Genomic DNA, 24,710 nt, shown 5'->3' on the forward strand with positions numbered 1-24,710 from the left:
TATATATATATATATATTAGCACACAATGTGACTCAGACACAATTAGCTCAGAATTGTGTATATATATATATTAGCACATTAAGCACACAATGAAGACTAAAAGGATAAAGAGAAAATTAAAAAATGATAAGTTTTATTTACTGTGCATAAGCTGCAAGTATATAAAACTCAAAAAATAAGTTAAAAATATGGAAAAAAACATGAAAAATAATATAATAAAGATTAATGAAAAGAGAAGAAGAAAAAATATTAAATATATGTATTTTTAAAGACATTTAACGTAAAGAAATTTTTTATTCAAAAAAAATTAAGAAGTCGGAAAGCAAAATAATGAAAAGATATAATCTCCTCATCAGCTCACACGATTATATCCGCAAAAAGCAGTGCATGCATATATTATGTACATATAATATATGCATGCACATTAGGTTTCCATGTAGTCATAAAACCTGTTTTCGATTTAACAGTCTCCTTTGTTCTAGATAGAGTTCAAAATTGCACGCTAGGTTTTATCGAGGTTTTCAAAACCTTGATAATACTCCTTTACTCTCTCATCTGATTGGGGATAACAGTTTGAATCCCATCTTTAACTACACGTAAATAAATAACTTTCTTAAAAATATCAATAACATTTCCTTTCAAGTTAGTATTAAAAACCAAAACATGAATGGCTAAAATATGCTCTCATCTCTTCAAAGATTCTCGAAAGGGATGGGGCAAAAACTTTTCAAAGAATACATACTTTATTCTTATTTAATCGAACTATGATGGTTTATGACAATCATTGAAAGATAAATTTCCTTTAAGTATCATAACAAATCTTCCGTAGCAATGAATTTACTACTGCAACCCTAGCCATGCTGTTGTCTTACCTGCACAACCCCCCCCCCTCAAGAGAAAGAGAGAGGGAATCAATTTATTCTGTGTTGGTGAATGTTCCTGCAATTGCCGGGAATGGTTCGAATTGATAAATGATATTCTCACATTCCGCCTATGTGAGTGGTGTTGGGTCATTAGAGCCCTGCTACCTTTTCCCGAAATTATCATAATTCTGCCATCTCAGCACCTTTCGACGGTGGGAAACGCGCCACTTGCGCCAACTCCCACAAAATACTCTTCCCTCAACTTTTCCAGAGCAAAATTAAAACCAGGATCTGTACCTGCCCACTTACAAACTCGTGGGATAGGAATTATAACGACAGTGCATATTCTATATAAAAGTTGTTGAGTTTTGTGGTTTTACTGAATTTTAAAAATTGATTTGTTAGATAAAATTTCAAATATTAATGTAAACATATGTTATTATCATTTAAATTATATTTAATTATAGTTATTCAATTATTTATTGCAGTCATTGGTATAAATTATAACTTACGATAGTATTTTATATCATCATGAAAGAATATTGTTACATGTAGCTAATAATTAAGTAAAATGCATTTGAAAATGAGAAAATTATAGTATAAATTATAAGTTCGGATAGTATTTTACAAAAAGACATGAAAAAATATAGTTGCATGTAGCTATTAATTAAGGAAAATGTATTTGAAAATGGGAAAATTATATTATAAATTATAAGTAACGATAGCATTTTATAAAAATGTCATGAAAAAATATAGTTACTTGTAGCTAATAATTAAGTAAAATGTAATTAAAAATGTGAGAAAAAAATTATAGTATCAATTATAAGTTATGATAGTATTTAATAACAAGTCACGAAAAAGTATTGTTGCATTAAGCTAATAATTAAATAAAATGTATTTAAAAATGGGAAAATTATTGTATAAATTATAAGTTACGATTGTATTTTATAAAAACTCGTGAAAAAATATTGTTACATGTAGCTAATAATTAAGTAAAATGTATTTGAAAGTGGGAAAATTATATTATAAATTATAAGTTACGATAGTATTTTATAAAAACTCATGAAATATATTTGCATGTAGCTAATAATTAAGGAAAACGTAATAAAAAATGTGAGAAACAAATTATACTATAAATTATAAGTTACGATAGCATTTTATAAACATTAATAAAAAAATATTGTTGCATGTAGCTAATAATTAATTAAAATGTAATTAAAAATGTGAAAATTATATGTTATTTTTTCCTACTTGAATCATACGTATAATATTTGTGATTTAGAGAAATTTACGATTTTTCAGATAAAATTCCAAGTTGTGATAAATTTTTGATATTATTTTATTTAAACCTATTGCATTCAAATCTAAATTATTCAATTGTTTATTGCCGTCATTATCACAAATTGTAATTTAACGTAGTATTTTATAAAAACTCGTGAAAAAAATATTGTTACATGTAGCTAATAATTAAGTAAAATGTAATTAAAAATGTCAAAATTATAAGCTTTTTTTCCTGCCTGAATCATAGTTATAATATTTTGAGACTCAGAGAAATTTATTATTTTGTAGATAAAGCTCCAAACTGAAAAAAAATGTATATTATTTTATTTAAACATATTACATTTTAATCTAATTATTCAATTAGTTATTGCCACCATAATCACAAATTGTAAGTTACGATGGAATTTCGTAAAAACTCATTAAAAAACGATTTATTTGTTACATGTAGCTAATAATTAAGTAAAATGTAACTAAAACTATAAAAAATAAAAAAAATTCTATCTGGATCATATTTTTAACATTTTGTGATTTCGGTGATTTTTTTTAAAATTAAGTTTTAACTGAGCCGGAATTTTTGCTGTTATTTTCCTCGTAAGAGAAATTTGTATCTATTTTACTTAATTACTAACGGCATGTTAGAATTTTATGTCAAAAAATTAATTTGTGAAAAAAAAATTTACAAATTAAAATTTTATTTTTGATATCCTATTTATTAAAAACGCCACTTGCGTCTGCTTTACAAGGTTCTTTGCTTCATTTTATTTTAATTATTTTTTTTATTCAAAAAGCAACTTAAGACCTCTTGGTTTCATCTGGTTCTAGATTTTATTAATATACTTCTTAATAAAATCGCCATTTGTATCTATTTGGCTTAATTGTTAGCTAAATTTTATTTTGAATATAATTATTATCAAAAGGGCCACTTTGTCAACAAAAAAAAAAGGAACAAAATTTATTTTTAAAATGAAGTTCTAAAATTTATAAGCCGATTTAATTAATTTGAAATCGGACAAAATTAAATGTCTTAAATTTAACGAATCAGATGGAGAGTTAAGTTTGAAAACACTTTGCTTTTTGATTTTCTTTTCAAATGAGAAATTAAAAAGCAAAGTCGAAAGAAGAACCATTTTAAAATCTAAAAAATAAATAAATTTGAAAGCGGATTTTGACACGGTTTCAAAATTTTCAATTTTAACTTTTAATACATATAGAGTGAACAAATACTTTAAATAAATATTTTTTTTTCAACTCCCCATTTTATTATTTATCGTCTAGTCAAATATCTAAAATGTTCTCCAAAGCCCGTTTTCAGTTACTAATAACAATCCAAATCAAAACTGGCTCATCGATCAATAAAGAACAATACACTGAAGAAGTATATTATTTAACGCTCCTGAAAAATGAACAGCAAATCAGAAAGTGTAATTGGTAAAATCTATTTGAAATTCATTTCTTGCCAAACTCCAAAAAGAAATAAAAAAGCAAAACTGGGCGTGTTACCCATCATTTATGACGAAAAACTCGCCAAAATCACAAATGCAAAGGGAAGAAAGACAGATGTTACGTGTAGAATCAGAAAGATTTTATGCAAAGTTTTCTCCCAAATTTGATAAATTTTCAACACCAATTCTCACCCCGCATCTAATGATGGTGCGCGAGGAAACTTTTTCCGACCATAATCGGTCGCCAATTATTTCCTCACCCTATAAGTAATAGAATATGTCATATGTTGATTTCCGATTTATTTTGAACTCTGCACGCTAACTGAAACTTTTCTGTTTCGCTTCTGTGGTTGGTAAAGGGTAATTTATTCCTCGAGAATTTCTTATACAAGTGAAAGTTATTTGTATGAATAAATAACAAATAATTTTTCGCATTTTTTTTAAGTATAACTATTAAATTATTTCTTTTCCGTAGTAATTTAAAACCATACCTTCTATTAAAACTGTCCCAACTTTTTTTTTTTTTTTNTTTTTTTTTTTTTTTTTTTTTTTTTTTTTTTTTTTTTTTTTGCTGCTGTGGAACCCTAAATAAGCGACTTTCATTAATCGGAACCCCGAAATTAGAGAATAAAGTTAATTAGAAATTTGACGTAGCTTACTACACTTTATTTGATGTTTTGAATTATTAAACTATTGATTTCATTGAGTCTGTTTCATATCCATAACACAGAGTCTTTGAACCCCGCTCCAAATTTCTTCTATTTTTGGGAAGCTTATAGTTTAACAGTTTACGCCTGTTAATCGTTTAAAGGCTGATTTTTCGATTGATTCAATTTATAATTTTCGCACAACTGAATAATTTATATGTTTCTTTCGAAAAATGGGATACCTGCAAGTGATGTGTGTGAATCTCGATTCTGATTGGTTGATGAAACGTGGCATTTGTTTGCGTAAAGAGTAGTTTTTTTCCCATTCTATTTAGAGTAAGCCAAGCCTGTCAAGTAGCAATACTCTTAAGTGACACATTCTATATTCTTTCAAGGATTTCAATTCTTTCGCTATATATTTACTACTTAACACAAAGACAGGCACTAAACTATGTTGAGCATAAACTATTTACAACTCGAAGTTTGCCAGGTACATAAAACAAATATATATCAAGGCTAGAATAAAATACATAAACAAATATTAAATCTAAGTTTAGTAGAAGACAAGAAAGAATTACATTTCCTTAAATTCATTGCGTGATATGGCGCTGGATTTAATTAATTTCACGTTAATTAACATTCAAACTTATGTAGAGAAACTTAGTTCAACTTAAACACACCATTTTGCTTATAAGCTATCATCTGACGCTGACATCATAAGTCACATGTGTGGGTATCAGTGATCCTCTTCTTGATGTGCAAGCACTGAATTAAACAACAATAAAGAAAATTTAAAATCTTAGAGAAAAGTAAATTGCAATTCATGATTTTTACAAACCTAGGGAAAAATCCTACTGAATGCGGTTTAATCGTTCTATTTTAAATGCACCAATCAAAATCTGAAAAAAATAAATTCTCTCTCTTTTTCTAGCTTCATAAAAATCTATCAAAAGAATTATGTAAAATAATTATATAAAAAAAAATTATTTAAAATCATTTCAGTTGAACTCATTCATCTCTTTAAGTTTTCGATTTTACATCCAAATTTCATATACTATATTTCTCAAAAAATTATATAACTATAATTATAAAATGAGTACAATTTAAGAATTTAAAATATCCACAAGAATTAAACAGTTTAGTATTCGAATGTGGGAATTTTTTCTTCTTCTTTTGATGCATTACAACTTAAATTAGTATTTTATGAGGGTTTTTTTTTTAATCCATGAAAAGCGAATTTTTTTTGTCTTAAATCTATGCATATATTTTTCATTGTCATTGATATCCGCCACGTAAGTCAAAATTACTAATGATACATGAAAATTACTACGTTACAAGAATATTACATAAAATATACATTTGAATACTTCTCCTTTACTTAAATTTTTTTTAAAGCAGCTTTTTTACTGCATTACACAAAAAATTTCATGTTATAAAATTGTTGGCTATCAAGTTTGAAGAAAACTTTTCAAACTACACAGATATAAATCTGTTTCGTAAATGAGATCAAAGTATATTATTATTATTATTATTTATCAAAAACTCTTTATAAAACTTTTAATAAAAAAGTGTAAGAAGTTGCAAAAAAAAATATTTAGATTGCCACAAATACCACAAACAACCATATATATAATATATATGATGTATATATATATGTAAAAATTCACTTTATTTTATTAGTGTTTTCTGTTGTAAAATTATATAATAGATTCCTTTTATTGAAAGCCCAATCAAATAAAACATCGTAAAAGAAAAAATTCAGATTTTTGCCATTCATATGATGAGAAAAAAAAAATTATGATCGATAATAAAACTATGTATACTAACTTCATTTTGTTGAAGGATAATGTATAAGTTTAAAGAAAACTAAAATTTAGTGTTAAAGTATATCTGAATAAATACAATATTTATGTTTTCAAAAATTTAAAAAGGAAAAAAAAGCTCATAATTTATTTGAAACTAAAATATTAACAAATATTTCTGGTATTATCTTTTAAGTAGTTAGTTTTAACTCAAAAAGAGTGGTCTTAGTTTCCATGAAATTCTTCGACATTTTTCAAAGACATAAAGATTTCCAATTCAATTATTTAATCCTGTAAATTTATATTGGAAAAACAAGATGAATGTATTCACCTTTATGTATTAAAGATAAATATACATCTTTATATCTACATCTATATTTCGATCAGAAATTAGATGAATGCCATATTTTAAAACTAAAATGGTGGCCAACACTAGCAAATATCAAATTAATCTTTTAAGTCAGCCTGCCCCTATTTTCTAAAATGCGTTTTACATCCTTGTAGAATGTATTAATGCTTAAACAATAGACGGGAATAGATAAATATATGATATTAAAATTTAAATGACAGCACTTTAGCAATTATTAAAGAGATATATCCATACAGATATATAAATTTAAAGAAAATGAAATAATTTTTTCAAAACATTACTGATCTTCGCTATAAATTTAAAAATTATGGATTAAAATTTTTGAATAACTGACTTTTTTTGAGGAAAAAAAAAATTATATATGTCAGATATTACATTTTAAAAGAATCTGAACTTTCTCAATACAGTGCACAAATCATTATATGAAGGAAAATTATTTTTAAATTAAACAAAAACTTAAATTTAAAATACTAAATCTTTTTTTGTGTTCTTAAACAAAAATTAGTTTAACTCTAATTATTAATTAAAGTTAATTAAAAAATTTTTAATCTTTTTTACTTGTGTGTTTTTTTGTTGTTCTTAATTATCTTCCATATTATTTTGACATACATTGTATACCATCATTTTTCAAAAGTTATGAAATACGTTTACTAATAAGTTTTAAGCATTGCCAGTGTAAAAACAAAAGTTTAAAAAAAGTCCAGATAAGAATAATTTCTTAACTGCTATAATTTTCTATTTCTAAACAAAACATTTCAAAGTTTAAATAATAATAGAATATATTAGATTGTTTATTTGTGAATTAACATATTTCACGAATACAAATTATATTAAATTAGCTTTATTGCTATTATTCATGAGTAATTTTATAGAATATATTTTAAGTTCATTACTTATTTCATGAGCATTTTTCATGTATATAAAATTGTATTTAAATTATAACCATCATTTTTCAAAAGTTATGAGTTACGTTATTAAAAAGNCTAATGGTAATGACTTTTTAATATTTTTAGACAAAACATTTCAAAGTTTAAATAATAATAGAATATATTAGATTGTTTATTTGTGAAAAAGCATATTTCACGATTACAAATTATATTAAATTAGCTTTATTGCTATTATTCAAGAGTAATTTTATAGAATATATTTTAAGTTCATTACTTATTTCATGAACATTTTTCATGTATATAAAATTGTATTTAAATTATAACCATCATTTTTCAAAAGTTATGAGTTACGTTATTAAAAAGTTTTGTTCAGCATTGCCAGTGTAAAAAAAAAGCCAAATAAGATTTATTTTCTAATTTCTATGATTCTCCATTTTTAGACAAAACATTTCAAAGTTTGAATAATTATAGAATATGTTAGATCGTTATTTTCGAATTAATATATTTCACGAATACAAGCTATATTAAATTAGCCTATTGCCTTTATTCAAGAGTAATTTTATTAAATATATTTTAAGTTCATTAATTATTTCATCAACTTTTATGTATATAAAATTGTATTTACATTTAAAATACAAATATTTACGAAAACATAAAATATCACTTGAATCTTTAGTTATAGTTAAACATATGCATTCTTCTATCTTTGTAAATGAGTAAAATTAAGATTGTTTTAGGCACATTCATAAATATTATTCTACAAGCTAGATATCCCATTTATTACACACTTATTAATGTATCCTAATATTACACGTTTATGTATAATTTATAATGCTTCACTTATTAATGCTAAATTAGCAATATTCTTGAGAAAAAAGCTTTTTGAGAACTCCAAATGTAATCAATAATATTCCTCCAAAACTTTAGAGGGAATAAATTTTAAAAATTGGAACTTGTGCTAACATGATCTCTGTGGGTTACTTCTTTTTTCGTTGCGTTGATTTTCACATTTATGAATGCAAAAAATAAAAGCAACTAATGATGTTAAAGTAAATTTTATAACTTAGCAGTAAATTGAAACGTGTCACTGTTTCAAAACAAGCCCGACATAAACATTTTAATATTAAAACTCAGCTTGCTTAAAAAGTTTCATATTTTAATTACATATTGTAATTACAAATCTTTTTTTGATAAATTTGACTTCGGATTTTGTTAAATTTGACTAATTGAAAATTATTAATTATCATATTAATTATCAGATAAAATCGGATAAAATATTAACAATTTCTGAAATCACAATCTTTAAATATTTCTGAAATTATTGACGTTCCCAAAATATTTCTTAATTCGAAAGCGAATGTATATAAAAATGAGTTTACACATTTTTGTATAAACTAATATACTTATATTTCGATTGAAAAATATTATTCAATCAAAATATACTTTTTTAAAACGTTAACGTGAAGAAAAAAATAACATATATGATTCAAATAAATAAATTTAATTAATAGCTTAATACTCTTAGAGATATTACAATTATATTTCAATCACAATTAGCTTTTATATATTCTATATATTCCATTATATTTCAATTACAATTTAAAAACACTTTCTAAACTCATAAACACTTCTGAAATTCATTTTATACTTCTAATATTTCGATTTCTAAAAGTCCATACCGTAATATTTTTAAACCGCACTGTCAAGCAAAATTATAATATCACTACATATTTAAGTGTCATGCATTTACTAGGAAATATATATCAGAATCATGTATATTTATGTATTCCTTGATTTAAAAAAAAAGTTTAAAAAAAGTTCGTTTATACCATAAATTTTGTGTCAATATATTTCCCCAACATTCGAACTTAAGTTTAAAGGTATACATTTTAAAACTAAGCTCGAAATTTATAAATTTCTTTTCAAGATTTCATACTTTATATCAATGAATTTATAAATAGGCTTATAAATTCAAAATACTCGAGCTTATAAATTTAAAGTTATACACTTCAAAATATGAATTCGGAACCTATAAATTACCTTATTAGAAACTTGAAATCGTGTAATATAACACGTTACTAGAAGTTACACACAAACTAAACTCATCAATAAACTCATAATATAAATAAATTCAAAATGTATCACTCACCTATAATATGGATGGTAACCTTGTGCTGATACATGCAAGTCCATGGGCATATTTCCATAGGCATCCGCAGGTTGCATGCCCCCCAAGGGGTCCCCTGGGTAACAACACTGGCAAGCCACTGCTGCACCAGGGTGACCAAACATATGTTGAGAATGGTGACGGAGGGCATCTGCCCCACCGGGGCGGTGCCCCCTAAGTCCAGAATCCGTGGCTGCCAGTTCTAATTATTTTCTATAGTTGAAATCTTCCTTTTTTTCCCCACTTAAGACATGAATTTTCTTATGCATCTGCATTCAGAAACGCCTTTATGAATGTTTTTTTTCTTCCTGTTTAGTTCGTTTTACTTTAAATTAATCATACCAATTTATGCCAGTGCAATTTGCATATCGTTATTCAATAATCAATCAGGTCTCTTTTCATATTTACATTTTACTATTCAGCTATACTTATTGCTGTTACATGTCACCGTATTATTCTTTTGATATTTACATTTCTCACATGCCTTCATCATGCGTAATTCAATTATGATTTTTTATATTTACATTGCACGCACGCTATCATCACGTTATTCACTTATCATTATCTTTGATCATCCATTTTAATCACGTTATTCTTCCAAATCAAATTTTTTTTCTTCAAATTCTAATTTTGGATACATTTAAATTTCGAATATTCTGCCTTATTCATAAAGTTAAAGGAAAACCATCAACATATCAAAAAAGATTAGATTCATAATCAAAGAATATGTGAGCTATATAATATACGAACTATTTTTTATTTCAATTTCACTGAATTTGATCCATAACTTGATAAGGTAACAGAGAATATTTTTATAACACATCTAATTCACGTTCAAATGAAGTAAATACAAAATTTATATTCTTACCAGTTTCACAAATATAAGAAAAATATAAATTTCGATGATTATTTCATTAAAAACAACACGTATACGATGCCAATCAAAAATGATCGTACAACGAAATTGATGGAATTCGACAAATGATTGCGCACGTGGGAAAGATCGCAGGTATCCTGTAAAGAAACACGTGGCCGACTCTAGTGGTAGTGTGTTTGTAGCGGCGGAAGAAAAGCGAGATGTGACTCGGCCCGTCCCGAGTTTTCGATCGCCTCTCCTAGTTTCAGGGCTTTTCATTCGGATGTGTGCGTCGCCTCTTGCGCCTGCATACCCACTCTCTTTCATCCCTCCACCCCGTGCACTGAATATCTATTCCCCTGATTATGTTTTCTCTCTTCAGTGTCTTCTTCTGTCGCCGGTTTATTTATTTATTTATTTTGAAGCCTCGGCGCTCTCTCTCTCGTTTTGGAGAATATTGTGTAAAAGAAATGAGATTATTATAAAAGTAAAATTGGTTTTTAAGGATTTTGACTTAATGGAATGAACACGACCTGAGCCGCGATGGCTCAGGGAATAGAGCGTTCGCCTTCCAATGAGGCGAACGGCGTTCGAATCCCAGTCGATACGAATTCCGCATCCGGCTGGCACCGACCACAGTGCTGACGTGAAATATCCTCAGTGGTAGACGAATCATAGGTTAGAGCCCCCTTGCTGTCAGGCCAACCGTGGGAGGTTTTGCGTGGTCTTTCTCTCTATGTAACGCAAATGCGGGTTAGCTCCATCAAAAAGTCCTCCACGAAAGCAAATTTCTCCCAATACTCGATCTAGGAGTTCCCTTGTCTTCTGGATTGGGTTCAAAATGACAAGGCAACGGATTTGAACATTAGTAGTCGTAAACCCATAAAGTTGGGACGGCTGTTCAACGACGGTTATAAAATATAAAATAAAATGAACATGACCTTGATTTTGTTACTATGAAAATAACTATTGGAGAGGTAGGTATTTTACTTACGTCGCACTAGAGCTGCACAATGGGTTATTGGCGACAGTCTGGGAAACATCCTTGAGGATGATCTGATGACATGCATGAGCACTTTAAGGTAGAATAGTTTAACGAGGACTGATACCTCTCACCCTCGGTTCCTACGTAGGCTGATCAAAGGGGTCATCCATCTGCTTACTGACCGCAGCCAATGATGCTTGACTTCGGTGTTCTACTGGAAACCGTCTCTTTATGATCAGTCCACTGCAGGACCTATTAGAGAGGAATAATCTCAGTTAGTACGACTCCCAATAGCAGAAACCCTTACTGAAAAAAATGAAATTTGAGAAAATTTACCGTGGTTTTGGCTCTATGGGAGTACCGGAAAACCAGTAATTTTTACCGAAGCGCTAATGGTAATGACTTTTTAATAAAATTAACAATAAACTGTGAACATTAACAATAAAATGTTAACAATAAACTGTAAAATTAACAATAAACTGTGTGTGATTTTTGTTGCCATAAGAAAATTTGGTAAAATTTACCGTGTTTCTGGCTCTATGGTAACACCAAAAAGCATGGTAATTTTTACCGAAGCGCTAATGGTAATGACTTTTTGGTAAAGTTAACAATAAACTATGAATTTTATTGCATTAAAAATATTGATTAAATTTCCTGTGTTTCTCTATGGGAACATTAAAAAGCACAATAATTTTTACCGAAGCGCTAATGGTAATGACTTTTTGGTAAAATTAACAATAAACTATGATTTTTATTGCCATGCTGCTTGGTAGTAAATATGGTAGAATTTGGTAATTTGAACAGTACTAACATTGTTTAATAGTTTATTTTCAGCTTGATAATCTCTATTTAATTTAGTAAAAACACCCAATTTGTTCATTTCGTTTCTCGTCGGTTAATTGCTTTTTTTCCCTGTGTACGCTATAAGTTAATAGCTATCAACATTTAAAGCTATAGAAAATGTGCATTTGTACGATAAATGTACAAATGCCCGGATAAGGCTAAACTAAATCAATAGCTTAACTGTTATGCATCAGGGCAGTTAAGCATCCTAAAATGGTAGCGTACAGTTAGAGGGTTCGAATCCGAACTTAAACTTGGATGCATCTATCGTTTATATTTATTTATTTATTTATTGTTACGCACACTTGCATAGGTTTGTGTGCTCATTGCAAAGTTCGGCTTATATGCCCTTGTCAATATAAACACACATCACAAATAAAGACAGCACACAAGCATACATCCTGTGACACGGTGTGATTCGAACCCGCTACTTCCACGTCACAATAAATGCCCTTGTGTAATGTCTTTCTCTAATAGAGCAATCTGTTTTTCAACTTGACAAAAAGTATGTTGTCTCCGTATCATCCTCAGGGATGTTTCCCAGATCGTTGCCAATGGCCAACCATAAGGCTCCTATACTATCCTATACTATACTCTAATTTAAGGGCTCTGTCCCGCAGTGGACTGATCGTTAAGACACGGTTCCCAGCAGATCACAGAAATCAAGCATCACTAGCTGCGGTCAGTGTGCGGGTGGGTGACCACTTGGATCAGTCTGCGTAGGGATCGAGGGTGTGCGATATTGGTCCTCGTTAAACTGTTCTACCGTAAAGTGCTCGACTTCGCGTGCAGGTCGTCGGGCTACCGAAGCGGGGGTGCCATCCCCTCTGCAGAGGATCAAAATTGTGATGGCATGTCTTCGGATCATCCTCAGGGATGTTTCCCAGACCATCGCCAATAGCCCATTGTGCAGCTTCAGTGCGACGTAAATGAACAAATCATTCAATCAATCAATCAAATTAAGGGCTCTAGCCAACCATGCATCCCTAACCACTTAATGATCCGTTAATTTTCAAGAAAACGGTCATAAAAGTGTCCATTTTTTTTATCCCTGAAAATTATATGAAACTATGTGTATGAACAGTATATATATATATATATTCATTTTTAATTTTTGATTTGTTTTTAGCTTGAAATTTTAAAAAAAATTAATTTTTAGGAAAAGCCAACATTCAGTGTTAAATGTTGGTCTCCCACAAGCAAGGAAAATTTTTAAAACATGTGTTTTAAAAATATCCTGGTACTTCTATCTGGTGTGTAAAATGAAAAATAAAATGTTTTCCGGGCAAAAAAAAAATTTATTAGTTTCCAGCCCGTCCATATCACGGGAGCGAGAAGGAAGGGGCTAATGTGACGTAAATAAAAGTCCACACCGTACCGTATCAACTTGACAAGGGCTTATAATAAATCGTAATTTCTTATGAGGACGCAAACCTGCGTATGCATGTGTAAAAATAAATAAATATTTTATTGGAGTAGCAATGCTCTTTTAACTATATTTTTACAGCAATTTTATCTTTTCGCAAAACTCTATTTAATCAAATCAAATTGTAACGATAGATGTGTAACAGTTGATAAATAAAATTTGTTTAGATACATATACAGGGTAGTGTGCTTAATGCAAAAAAAAATGGCTTATCTATTGTGAAATCACAGAACAGGTACCATAAAAATGAGAAAAGGGGCACAAAGAAATTGAACCCACTAATTCCACGCTTCAGAGCGTTTGACGGAAGGACAATATGGAGGCACCAATGTTATGGGAACTTGGAGGACTTTGTGACCCTGACAGATTTAGCGTATACCAGTCAGAATTTTGTACACGGGAAGTTTTCGGTCAGCGGGGATCGAACTCATGACCTCTTGGACATGAATCCAACGCCCTACCAACCAGGCCATCCCAGCCACCAAATAAATGGCAAAATGATTGATAGTTCAGAAGAACTCTTTGGTAAATTTATCTAGAAACTTTAGAGTATAACATAAAAACCTCATATTTGGTTAAATTTACTTTTCAGTTTTGTATATATTACTAAATGTATGGTAATATGAACTATAATTTTAAAAACCAGAATTTCTAGTAAATTGTTACCATTGCGAATGACGAACCTACTAATTGCTGAGTGGTTTAAAGACCATATATTTTGGTTTAATCTCCAAAATTATGATTTCTTCTATTAGAAATGTATTTATCACGCAAGTATGGTATTGCCAGAGCTTTTTTCTCCATGTTCCAGTACGGTAGCCGGGTGCTACAGATTATTACAGCAGTTACAGATTATTTGTGATCTAAGTATTCTTTTTATTTTTAAAAACTAAACAAACAAATAGGGGGAGATTGTTGCACGGAGCAAAAAATTCTGACTAAATTACCATACCTACTTGGTATGATAACTTAGCCAAAACCATTGATAAGAGAAACGATTAATTCGGGAAATTAAATCAAAATATACACATTTTAAACCATTCATTTGGTAATTTTACCATTCGTATTGATAACGATTTACCGCAAATTCTGGTTTTCAAAAATTATAGAACTGGGAGAAAAAATATTACAAAAATGAAAAGTGAATTTTACGAATTAAATGGTTTTTATGGCATGTTTTAAAGCAGTAGTCTCCAAGTCTTTACAACTAATCTAGCAGAATCCTAAATGATTGAGGATCTTTTGGAGGAATCTCAAATATATAAATAATTTATTAGCAGCCGTGAACATATTAATAGAAAAAAGACTTCCATTATTTTGATAATACTTAACATGAGGAAGGTTGAACGATAATGTTCAATAATCGTTTTCTCAATAAAACTCTTAATAAGAGGCTTTATTCAGCAAAGGAAAATGTAAAAACTTTTTGCTATGTAGACTAGAGCAAGAAACAACATGAATAAAACATAATTTATGTCTTGTTTGCTTTTACTTGTGCTTTATTCACGTTGTTTTTTGCCTTAATAGGTTTTATATTGAACAGATGAATTCGCAGGCCTAATTTTAAATTTGTTTTTGGAACATACACTAGCTAAAAGTGAATAAAATAAGCTGAATTACGGTTTTCGAAAAAGAATTCTAATAAACGTTGTGAATAGTTATAGAAACATAACTCGTTATTCTTGAATTTGGTCATTTTATTTTGAATTGAAAATTTCGATGAGAAATATTGATATGCAGTTTCTTACAAATTTTGCCATTTCCTTTTTTAACTATCTTTTTACTTAAATAATTTCATAAAAGTAACCAAACTATCAACAAAATCATGGTATAATAACATAATATAAATATAATAACAAGTTTCAAAAATTAATCCTGATTTGGATTCAAAAATTAATCCTGACTCTCGGAACCTCCTTTGTGACCCTTCCACGGAAACCCAGGGTTCAGTGAAACACCATTTAAAAACCGCTGTTCAGAAGTATCACGATAAAATTACTAAAATGTTCTTCAGAACTGTCACTCGTTTTATGAGACATCTTTTTCAAAGATATCTAAGCTTCTTTCTAATAAAAGTTTTAAAAAAACTGAATTGGGTACTTGCACTTTAGGAAGAAGAATATCGCAGATACCCACATAATTGGCTTATGACGTCAGCCCCAGCTGATCGTTTATAAGCAAAATCGCATGTTAAAGTTTATATAAGTTTCTCCACATAAGTTAGAATATTAATTAACGTGAAATTAATTAAATCCATCTCTGTATCGCACATCGAATTTAATGAAATATAATCCTTTCTCGTCTTTTACTTAACTTAGATTTATTATTTGTTTATGTATTTTATTTTAACCATGATATATATTTGTTTTATGTACCTGGCAACTTCGATGCTTAATTAGTTTGTTTATGTTCTACAGGACTTGTCTTTAAGTAAGACAGTGAAAAAATGTAAATATTTGTGAAAGAATCATAGTGACAGAATATAAAATTTGTCACTTGACGGACTTGGTTTACTCGAAATAGAATGCCAAGAGCAGTTGCTAACGTAAACAAATGCCACGTTTCAACAACCAATCAGGATCGAGATACCCACACTACGTCACTTGCAGTTATCTCATTGTGGAAATGCAGCTGGGAAGGAAAAGTTAAGACTTTTTTTACTATTATTACTTAACTACGGACTTCACTATCTAAGAATTTCTTCCATTTTTGATTGTGTAAAATTCAACTTAAATTAAAACATAAAGTTTTTTTTTTTTGTCTAACTTTTTTTTAAACATTTTTCCAATAATATTCATCAGTTTGATTACGTTAAGGTCGCAGAGAAATTTTGATATTCGAAAATTGTGCTTTAGATTCACTAAGTAAATTCACTCCATCTTTGATACCATGGAATCTTGTTTTATTCATTTGAATGTTGATTTCCTAGTTCCTTCCAATTCTCCATAACGCGCGGAAATGCATTTTACCCTGATTTGTCTCTCGGCCACTATGATTTCACTTTTTCTGTTTCTCATCTTTTTTCTCTCTTGGCTTTTACAGTTTTCCTAGTTTTGTTTCTCACCTTTATTTTTCCATTTTTCGTTGGCAACTTAACGTTTTTATTTTAAGTCATTTTTGTTTCTTTACATTCACGTCTATCAAGTGCTCAAAATGGGTGCGTATTTTTGGTGCGAAATGGGTGCAAAACGTGTCCACTTTTTTTTTCTTCCTATTTGTATATTTTTGAAGCGAATAAGCTTTCAATCTGGTAATAATACTCTGCTCTTACCCCGTATACAGGTTTATTTTTTCAAAACGACTAAAGAGCAAAGCAAAACAACTCCGTCAATACTTATTCGTGCTTAGCATTTCTTGGTTAAAATGCTTAATACGTATTTTTCATTTATACTTAAAATTAAAGTTTAAGTGTTGATACGGATGTATGTACAATGTTGATAATATCGTTTTTTTTCCCCATTGAATAATAAAATCTAGCGTCCGGCAGTGGACTGATCGTTAATGCACGGTTCCCAGTGGAATACCGAAGTCAAGCATCACTGGCTGCGGTCAGTGTGCGGGTGGATGACCACTTGGATCAGTCTACGAAGGGACCTAGGTTGCGTGGTTTCGGTCCTCCTTAAGCCGTTTCACCGTAAAGTGCACGACTTCGCGCGTAGGTCGTCGGACTACCGAAGAGGGGGTGTCATCCCTTCTGCAGAGGATCAAAATTGTGATGGCTAGTCTTCGGATCATCCTCGGGGATGTTTCCCAGACCGTCGCCAATAGCCTTTTGTGCAGCTCTAGTGCAACGTAAGCAAACGTAAGCAACTACAATAAAATCTAGCTTCCACATGCCCTTTAAAAGTGTAATTTAATTCTAAAAGCAGAATATCGTCAGTAATTCCTATACAATCTGAAATGAGCTAGCGAGAATAAGTTTTTGCTTTCAACACTGATGTTCATCAACACAAACAAAAATTCGTCTATAATATTTTCGTAAGTTTTGAGTTGTTCAATAAGGACAATTATATTTTAGTTTTTTAATCTCCGAGAACTGCATTTAATGATTCCGATGACAGAATTTATATCCGCTAACCGCTCTGTTAAGCCTAATTTGAATTGGTCTTAATATTCTCTTTGTTCTAACAAGCGTCTTCTCTTTCTTCGAAACAAAAATACTAAGAATCAAGAAATGTCTATGCATATTTTAAATTCTCCATACATGTACTCAACATATTTTGATCAAAAAATAATGGAATATTAAGAACAAAATGAAAAGAAAATGTTTTAATTTAAACTAACAATTGAACATCTCTTCTTAATGTCGAGGTGAGATGGTCGTTTAATACAGTAAAAGAAAAGTGAATTTAAAATATGGAAAATAATATATTCATGCAGCCCACCCTGAAAAACTTACAATAAGCTGTGAGGTATGAGTTTTCCTTGGAAAATAAGTAAACAGAATCTAATAAACAAAATCTAAGGTACACATTTAAATAGTTACTTTCGAAAAAACTTCACCGCATCTTAGGAAAGGTTTTCAAAGTTTGCTCATGTTTCATGGAGCCTTTGCATACACCTTCATCGTATCCAATCATCGTTTTTAATTATGGTATTGTATTCTTCTCCACAGCTAACGCGACTGATATTCATCAATTTCTGAGAATGTAAAATCAGATAATATGCAGACTTCTATTGAGTAGGTTGTTTAAGTTTAATAGTATAATATGTCAAGTTTATAAAGTAGGAATGTAATACGCAGGCTTCGTACGATCCTTAAAAGTTTTAAAAGGTTATTTTAGTATTGTAATAAAAAAAGCTAAGTATTTCTTTTTACTAACTTTATCTTAATATTACGAAACGAAACCAAACCAAATGAAACCAAACGAAAACCGCTAACGAACCCAAATATTTCTTAACTCGATATATTTACTTTCAGATACTAAACATGATGGTGAAGACTAATTTACTGAATTAGATCGTATTTCTTACATCTGCTACCTATTTTTACATTTTTAAGGAACAGTGGTATAGCTACCACTACGAATATTAAACATCAATTCACTGGTAAATAAGACATGCTAACTTGATTCAATCACAAGGTACCTTTTGATAGATGAAGGTTGGCATGGTCAATAACTCCGCCCCCACATTGGTGACCTCCGGACGTGATTTGAACACGCAGTAACGTCCACTTCGATCTGGTAAAGCCTACTTCGATGGATTGTCCACATTGAACAGTTTGTTTGCTACTTGTGATAGCGGCATCATCCACCTCCTCACGCTGTTGCTGCTCAGTCTTGTCTCGAACATGCACACAACGTCGGCCAGCATACACTCGACTGCTAAAGGCAACACAGGAGCGACCACGTCTGTGAAGTTAATACACCTCTCACATTCAGCACTCAAAAACCCGGTGATCTTAATTCCAGCTCTCCCAGTCTTTCACAAGTACAGCAACTAAGTGGAAACCGTTCATCGAATTCTATCTCTGATAAAATTCTGGTGGGGGAGTATTGTGGCGTAACTACCACTGCGAATATTAAACAATTCACTGGTATATAAGACATGCTAACTTCATTCTATCACGAGGTACCTTTTGATAGATGAAGGTTGGCATGGTCGATAACTCCGCCCCCACAGAACTTAATATCCTTGATATGTCAATATGTATTAATGAAAGATGTCAATCTCTCCTGAAGTTGATGATGAAATGGTCATTGAATTTATAGCGTTACTCCATTATAATATTCCTCTGCGTTTTACTCAGAAATAAATTTTGGATTATCTATGTGCTTTAAAGGTCAAGCTAGTTGGGGAAAAAATCCAACCTACGCATTGAAAAACAACAGTATACTTAATTCGCGAAACATAGTTTACTCAAAAATGAGCCAAGCATATGCATGCGAGATGCATATTGAACCAAGAATTATGTATCAAGCTTATAGTGAATTTAAGTCAATGTTCACAGTAAAGCAATTGTAAAATAACAAATATATTGTGCTAAGTGTTTGAATTAAAGTTCACATTGATCCAAGTGCAATGTTATAAATATATAGTACAAAGTAATTGAATGAAAGTTCTCATTTAACCAATTATATAGCATCCAATATACGTCACATTTGAATTAAAGTTCACATTGAACCAACTATGTATCAAATACATAATGTACAGCGCATTCGCTATATTATATCAAGAATAAATTGTTAAATAATGGATCATTTGAATTAAAGTCTACATTGAATTAAGTGAATAAAGTAGGAAATAGATAGGGGATTTGAATAAAAGCTTACATTGAACGTAAAACTGTAAATTGACATTTATACAATGCAAATAATTGTAATTTAAGTTCACATTGTAAATCACAGTCTCTTTCACTAAATGTAAAGTGTTAATTATACATTGTACTAGGAGGCTGTATTGTACTAAGATCAAAATTGCGAAGACATACCTTTGGATCTTATTCAGGACCGTCGCCAATAGCTCATTGGGCAGTTCTAGTGTGACTTAAATAAAGAACGAATAATAGTTTTTGCACAGCTAAACAAAATGCAACGCCCAAAACAGCGTTGGTAGTGGCGCTTTCAATTTTGTAATGCAGCGAGAAATATTATTTTTAACTATGTACTTTAATTTTGTTTTTTAACCGTCGTTGAACAGTCCACCTAATTTTCGGCTTACAACTTAACGACATTTGACGTCGTAGCCTTGTAATTTTAAACTCAATACGAAAGAAAAGAGTACTCCCGAATCAAGTATTGGGAAAAATTTTCCGTCGTGGTGAACTTTTTTGATGGAACTAACCCGCATTTGCGTTACATGGAGAGGAAAACCACGGCAAGGGGACTTTAAACCATGATCCGTCTACCACTGAGGATATTTCACGTCAACACTGTAATCGGTACGAGCCGGGTGAGGAATTCGTATTGACAAGCCATCGCTGGGATTTGGACCCGGTTCACCTCATTGGGAAGCAAAGACTCTATACCCTGAGCCACCACGGCTCTATGCTCGTAGTTTAATTTATTAGTTTAGTTTTTTGAAAATGGTTTACAATACGTATTTATGTGCATTATACGTATTTATTTGCATTCATACGTGATCTCCGCCAAGAATAAACATCCCGACAATTAAATTAAATGAATTCTTTTTTTTCTCTCCATTTTTTTAAAAAAAAAACTAGAAAATCTCATTGGAAAGAACGTCTTATCCTAATCTTAACAATGAAACACGAAAAAGTAAACTGCAACTGTACTTGCATTCTCTCCTATCTCCCATTCGAATAATCCTTTACGCGAAAACCGCCAATGCGTAATCTAATAAAACTAAACAATGGGCCATTTCTCTCAAGTGTAAAGAATTCATTAAGGCGAAAACTCAAGAAGGAAAACTTGCTTTCTATGCATCTGGCAACAGCCTTTTTCTGATTAGCATGTAAATGAAGAACACCGAAAGTTTATTCCGTTCTGCGTTCTTCTGTGTGTTCTTTTTTCCCTTCTTTCTTCATCAGGAGTTTGCTTTTAGAATTTTGGCGAAGAGATGGTTATTTCAATTCTTTGCACGTACTTCAAAGTAGCAAATGTTTAAAACAACGAGGTGAAAATCTTAGACGATCAAGGTGAGGGGGCATTTAGGGAGGTGCCAAAAAGAATGTTCTTTTTGGGAATCTGTAGAATACGTCTGGAAGGTAGGGATCGTTGTTATTTCCGACATCTTTTGTTCGATTTGTTCTGCAATTTTTCATGCATTCATTATTGCTATTTCGCTTGCTTTCAAATTGAATGTTGTTTTATTTAATTCATTTTTAGATTTTTGTGTTGCTTTCATCGTTATTTAAAACAGATACTTTCACTAAACTAAATATGTGCAGGGCATAGCTTAAAAATTAGTATTCGAATTGTATCGGAAAGAATTTTAAATTTATACAAATAGAAACTCGGAGAGTTTTCGCATTTATTACTTTAAATAAATGTAAAAAGTTAAAAAAATTATTTGCGTATAGAGCTTTCGATAGTTTTTAATTCATATGCATCTGGAATTAATGGTTGTTAAAGATTTACGTGTAGATTCATTTTCCGTGAATATTTACTCATAATAGCAATGGAGAAAAGTAAACATTATTATTCATTCTTAAGTAAAAATTATTACAATTAATGCGTAACAATTCTAACAAAATTCGCTTAAACTGTATTTAAAGACATTTATCATCATGAACTTTATTTTTGTGCATTTTTATGACCTTTTTAATAAGAACTGAGTACAGCAGATAAATTTAAATGCATTTTTTTCTTCAACCAATAATTCGTGTTTATTTTATTTGTCCATATTCTTAATATATTTGACAAACATAGTAACTATGTTTACAAATGTATAACGACACAAAGAATATCTTCGGAATACTGAGCTTATAACTTTCAACATGATTATGAACTTACAACAAATATTCATAAATTATAGAGATATATTTCTTTATAAAAACGCAATGCTGTGAAATCTCTCCCTATTGACGGCGGCGCATTCTTATTGGTCGAAAAATCACGTGAATTTGTTATTACAGTTTTCTCACATGACGATCCAGATTTCTTTGGNGCAATAAAATCTAGCGAGCAGCTATTTAAACGATCAAACACTTCGTTTGTTTATTTGTGGCTTGAAGTTAGGCTCGCAGAAAATGCCGTTCATGGGTTAAATTTAGTAGGAATAACACAACCTGTGACGTAGGCTATAGTATATCCAATTGTGCCAAAGATTCTTGAGTGGTTATAAAAATTAGGGTAGCTACAAATTTTTTGAGTTTTTTTATGTTTCTGGAATTTCATACTTACCAACCCAAAAGTCAAAATTTCTGATGGTTTTCCATTGATGTACCAACATAATCTTGATAGTAACCATCAATAATTCTATCATGAACCATTATATTTTTTGATGGTAACTGACATAAGTAACCATCCCCTCAATGTAGGAATTAGGACTGATTTATGATGGTCCAACACAAGAATAGCAACTTGTTTTCATGGTTTTTTCATGTTAAACCATCACGAATTTCCATCATAGTATCTTAGAAATCCACTGTTGGAATGATCATGAACCTCCCTCCTCCCAATGTAGAAATTCGGACTGATTTATGATGGTCCAACATTAAAAAAAAAGAATTGTTTTGATGGCATATTCCTGAGAACCAACAAGAACTACCATTAAACCATTATGGAAATGTATAGTTGGCACCATCATGAACTATCACGGATTGTTGGTCCATGAGAGTCAAACTTCTCTTGACGTTTAACCATAATAATATTTAAAGTAGCATTTTTCATCATAGAATGATGGAAGTTTGTTGGTATATTAAAAACCTTAAGCATGTCATGGAAAATGGTGAATGATGGTAACCATCAAATGATGTTGAACCATCATGAATCTCACTGTAACCAACAGAAACCATCAACATTTTTTGATGAGACCATCAAGAAGTTTGACTTGGGAATACCATTCATAGAGGCGGTCTAATTTGTCCAGCAATTTCCTTTTGTTAACAAATAAAAGCGTCTAATATCTGTATTGTTAATTGCTGAATATGCTGTCCAAAAATTTTAATCTTTCGTCCGTAAAAAATATTACATTTATTTTTTCATGCTGGAGATGTAACGGGCTGTATTTCCATTACCCAGATATTACTCGGAGGGAGTAAAAAAAATTTAACTGCTCGGTACAGGTTATCCGAACTCAGTTTTTTGTCTCAGGACCCGGCACCCCGGGCCCGACCAATTTTACACACTCATTAATGTTCACCACAGTGATTTTATATTTTACAATTAACTTTAAACTATTCATAAAATTAAATGCATTGTTTTTATTATTTAGAAATAAGGGCTTACCATTTTATCGAAGCAAACAACAGATTCAAAAAAATTTTTTTTGCAAATGACAATTTAATTTTTCTTTTGTGATTACTAGTTTAAACGTTGTTATTAGTAAATAGAACCAAATGTTTTATAAACTTTTTATAAAGTTTAATTTTTAAAGAAACTAAAAATGAAAGCACGTTTTTCTTTGCTATTGTATAAGCGTGCAATAAATTTTCTCAAAACTATATTTTATCAAATATTTACTCAATAGAAAATTATACGATTTTTAGATTGTTTTGCATGAATATTATAATATCCGATTCGGTGTCCGGAACCCACCGGATAGCAAATAAATTTTTTACCGGATACCCGAAACCAACCGGGTAAAGGATTTAATCTCAACCGGGTACCTGGACTGGACGCGGTACAACTCTAGTCCACACCTCATTTTTTAAGCATAAATCGAAGTTTGATGTCGGAATTATTATCATAAGCTTCATTGAAACTCTTATTTTCCCCAAAAGCCTGATTTTATATGTTAAGTCAAACGATTACAATTATTTATTAATATGTTATGCATTCAATCCTTTTAAGCACTCTTCAGTTTTCTTACACAGTTCGCCTTACTTTAAACAATCTTAGTGAGGCATACGTCTAAAAAGTTGAAAATGAAAAAACATTTGCGTTACATGTTCCGAAGAATTTTTCGATATATTTGACATCATTCCAATGTACTTTTCAATGGCGAAACCTATCGTCGGGAACAAGTATAAGCCAAAGTGTTTTATTTTTATTTCTATTTTGAAAACACACAATATAGACCAAAACCTGCTCAATGATTTTCAATTAAATATGCGGTTTATTTCAATCTTTAACTGAGATGTTTTTAAACTTCTTGTCGGTGGAATATTTAAACGTTATTTAACTGATTGTTGTAGTTGGCGATTGTTCTTGTTTTCCAGTGGCGCCGTCTATGGCCAAGAATTCGACTTCTGCCGCACCCTTTTATAGGGTGGACCCATTCATACATCCATTCGTTTATCTACAAATCGTAATTTTGACCTGAACCAGAGAACGACCAATCTCCAACTCAGCACCCCAGTGGGATAATTTGTTATGAGAAATGGAGGACTTTATGACCCGACAGATTAAACTAGCATCAGTCAGCATTTACTACACGGGGAGTCTTCGAAAGGTCGGATTCGAACTCCCGTTCTCACGAACATGAGTCCAGCGCCCTGCCAACCAGACTATCTAGGCCCCATTTAACTCATTGCTGATGGTGTATTATAATCTGTCTTTTAACTAATTAGTGA

General features: G+C 30.6%; 1 protein-coding gene across 1 annotated transcript in view; it reads right to left on the reverse strand.

The window, feature by feature from the left end:
- Positions 1–10,605, reverse strand: part of LOC107455153 (protein trachealess) — a 337,778-nt gene extending 327,173 nt beyond the window's left edge. The window contains exon 1 of the mRNA XM_043046105.2: positions 9,443–10,605. Coding sequence (XP_042902039.1) covers positions 9,443–9,585 — 143 coding nt within the window. The 5' untranslated portion in view covers positions 9,586–10,605. The remainder of the gene's footprint in view (positions 1–9,442) is intronic.
- Positions 10,606–24,710: the final 14,105 nt, after the last annotated feature.

This window comes from Parasteatoda tepidariorum, chromosome 5 (genome assembly GCF_043381705.1).
Source record: "Parasteatoda tepidariorum isolate YZ-2023 chromosome 5, CAS_Ptep_4.0, whole genome shotgun sequence".
NCBI classification, from domain to species: domain Eukaryota; kingdom Metazoa; phylum Arthropoda; class Arachnida; order Araneae; family Theridiidae; genus Parasteatoda; species Parasteatoda tepidariorum.